We start from the raw sequence: 1,616 nt of genomic DNA, 5'->3' as shown, positions 1-1,616 counted from the left end.
TTTCCCGTCCCTTCCTTGGAACAGGGGCAGGACCACAGAGACAAGGAGAGTTTGCAGCCTCTTAACCCACAATGAATCATGTTTATCACAGAGCTTTATTTTTAACATCAAATTTGGAAATAGACTTCTGGGCAGGCAGCATTTACAGAGCTAATTACTATTCATTCTCTTTCTCATCAAACTCCTAGAAATGTTGTAAAGCATCCAAAAATGCCCTGGAATCCCTGCCAGAAAACATGGCTGTCTTTTGGAAGAATCACCTTAAGGATGTGGATTTTTCAGAAAACACACTAAAAGAAGTTCCTCTGGGACTTTTTCAGCTTGATGTAAGTCTAATAGGACTCTATTTCTTACATTTGGCTTTTGTAAGAAAATCAGGTCATGGTGCAGTGCAATCTGTGTGCTTTTCCTGAACTTCTGAGACAAATAAGGGAAAAAGGTGAAAGAAAAGTTCAGCCGTCATAAATATGTGTGGCCAGGAGCAAAGATGGAAGGTACAGTACAGAGACAACAATGTTAGGGCAGAAGGCTGCGGCTCAGATCCCCCAGAACCTTCTTTCATGGTGAACATTGTAAGCACAGTCCACAGGCCCCACCTCCTGACCATCTCTTGGGCTGTCCCTTCTCGGCCGCTGGTGGGCCCACTGAGGCCCGCCCGTCTATGAGGCCGAGGGAGCACTGTGAACTCAGCAACGGACTTCCCCAAGGCCCGCATGCCCGCCCCAGCACAGGGCTGCCTTCTCACTAGGTTCGGTTGTTTTAGCCTGTTACAGGTCTTTAGGCAAAAAGACCATGGGCCATATTGACCATTCAGGGTCCAGGGCCAGCCCAGAAGGGGCCTGATCAGTGTTTGCTGAAGGCATAGGGGCAGCCCCACCAGGGCCTTGTGGTGGACACACCACCATGCTGCCCAGGCAGGGTGACTAGGCCATGGTGACTCCAACCCCAGGCCTGCTAGAGCACGACCCAGCCTTCCACAGGCTCTCCTCCAAAGCCCGGCACAGCTTCCTATGCTCAGGGGTCCCCAAAAGGCAGCAAAGCCCCTTCAATGTGCATATTATTAGAGAGGCCTCTGGACTAACACAGGGAAAAGAAAGGGACCTGGGGACATTTACTGCGGGGAAAAGGAGGCATTTGGAAGCATGGTGGGGGTGGAGAGCCATGTCACTACTCTCCGCAGGGCACTCCTAGCTGCACGTTCTTGTCCATGACTGTTGAACCCCCTGCTCTGAGTCTCTTTTCTCTTATTTTGCACCAACAGCTGGCAGACTTGGTTTTCTGGCTTCCCATCGAAGCCCAGACACAGCAGATCAGGAGGGATGGAACCTTGTCGAGAATTTTATCACTGGGCACAGTGGGAATGTGTGTTTGCTCGTGGTCTCCTCCTTCAGGCAAGGGTGGGTGGGTATGTGGAGGCCTTGCATGGGCTCCATGTCCAGCACCAGCCCTGGGGCCTGGCACATGGCAGGGCCTCCACAGAATTTCAGTGAGGGACTGACTGCTGAGGTTCTGACTGCGGGTGGTGGTGTTGGCCCCAACAGGGGTGGAGACAAAAGCGCTCAGAGTGGAGAGTTTAATGTGGGGCCAAGAACAAGCTGTTCTCCCCACCCTCCCAC

At 52.0% G+C, this 1,616-nt stretch overlaps 1 protein-coding gene across 1 annotated transcript in view; it reads left to right on the top strand.

The window, feature by feature from the left end:
• LRRK1 (leucine rich repeat kinase 1) overlaps positions 1-1,616 on the top strand; it is a 185,149-nt gene that overhangs the window by 116,974 nt on the left and 66,559 nt on the right. The window contains exon 9 of the mRNA XM_008068530.2: positions 189-326. Within this exon, the coding sequence (XP_008066721.1) occupies positions 189-326 (138 nt within the window). The remainder of the gene's footprint in view (positions 1-188; positions 327-1,616) is intronic.

Source organism: Carlito syrichta, unplaced genomic scaffold (genome assembly GCF_000164805.1).
Source record: "Carlito syrichta isolate Samal-C Ts95f unplaced genomic scaffold, Tarsius_syrichta-2.0.1 Scaffold311144, whole genome shotgun sequence".
In the NCBI taxonomy this organism is placed as follows: domain Eukaryota; kingdom Metazoa; phylum Chordata; class Mammalia; order Primates; family Tarsiidae; genus Carlito; species Carlito syrichta.
This window is presented reverse-complemented; position numbering and strand designations above follow the sequence as displayed.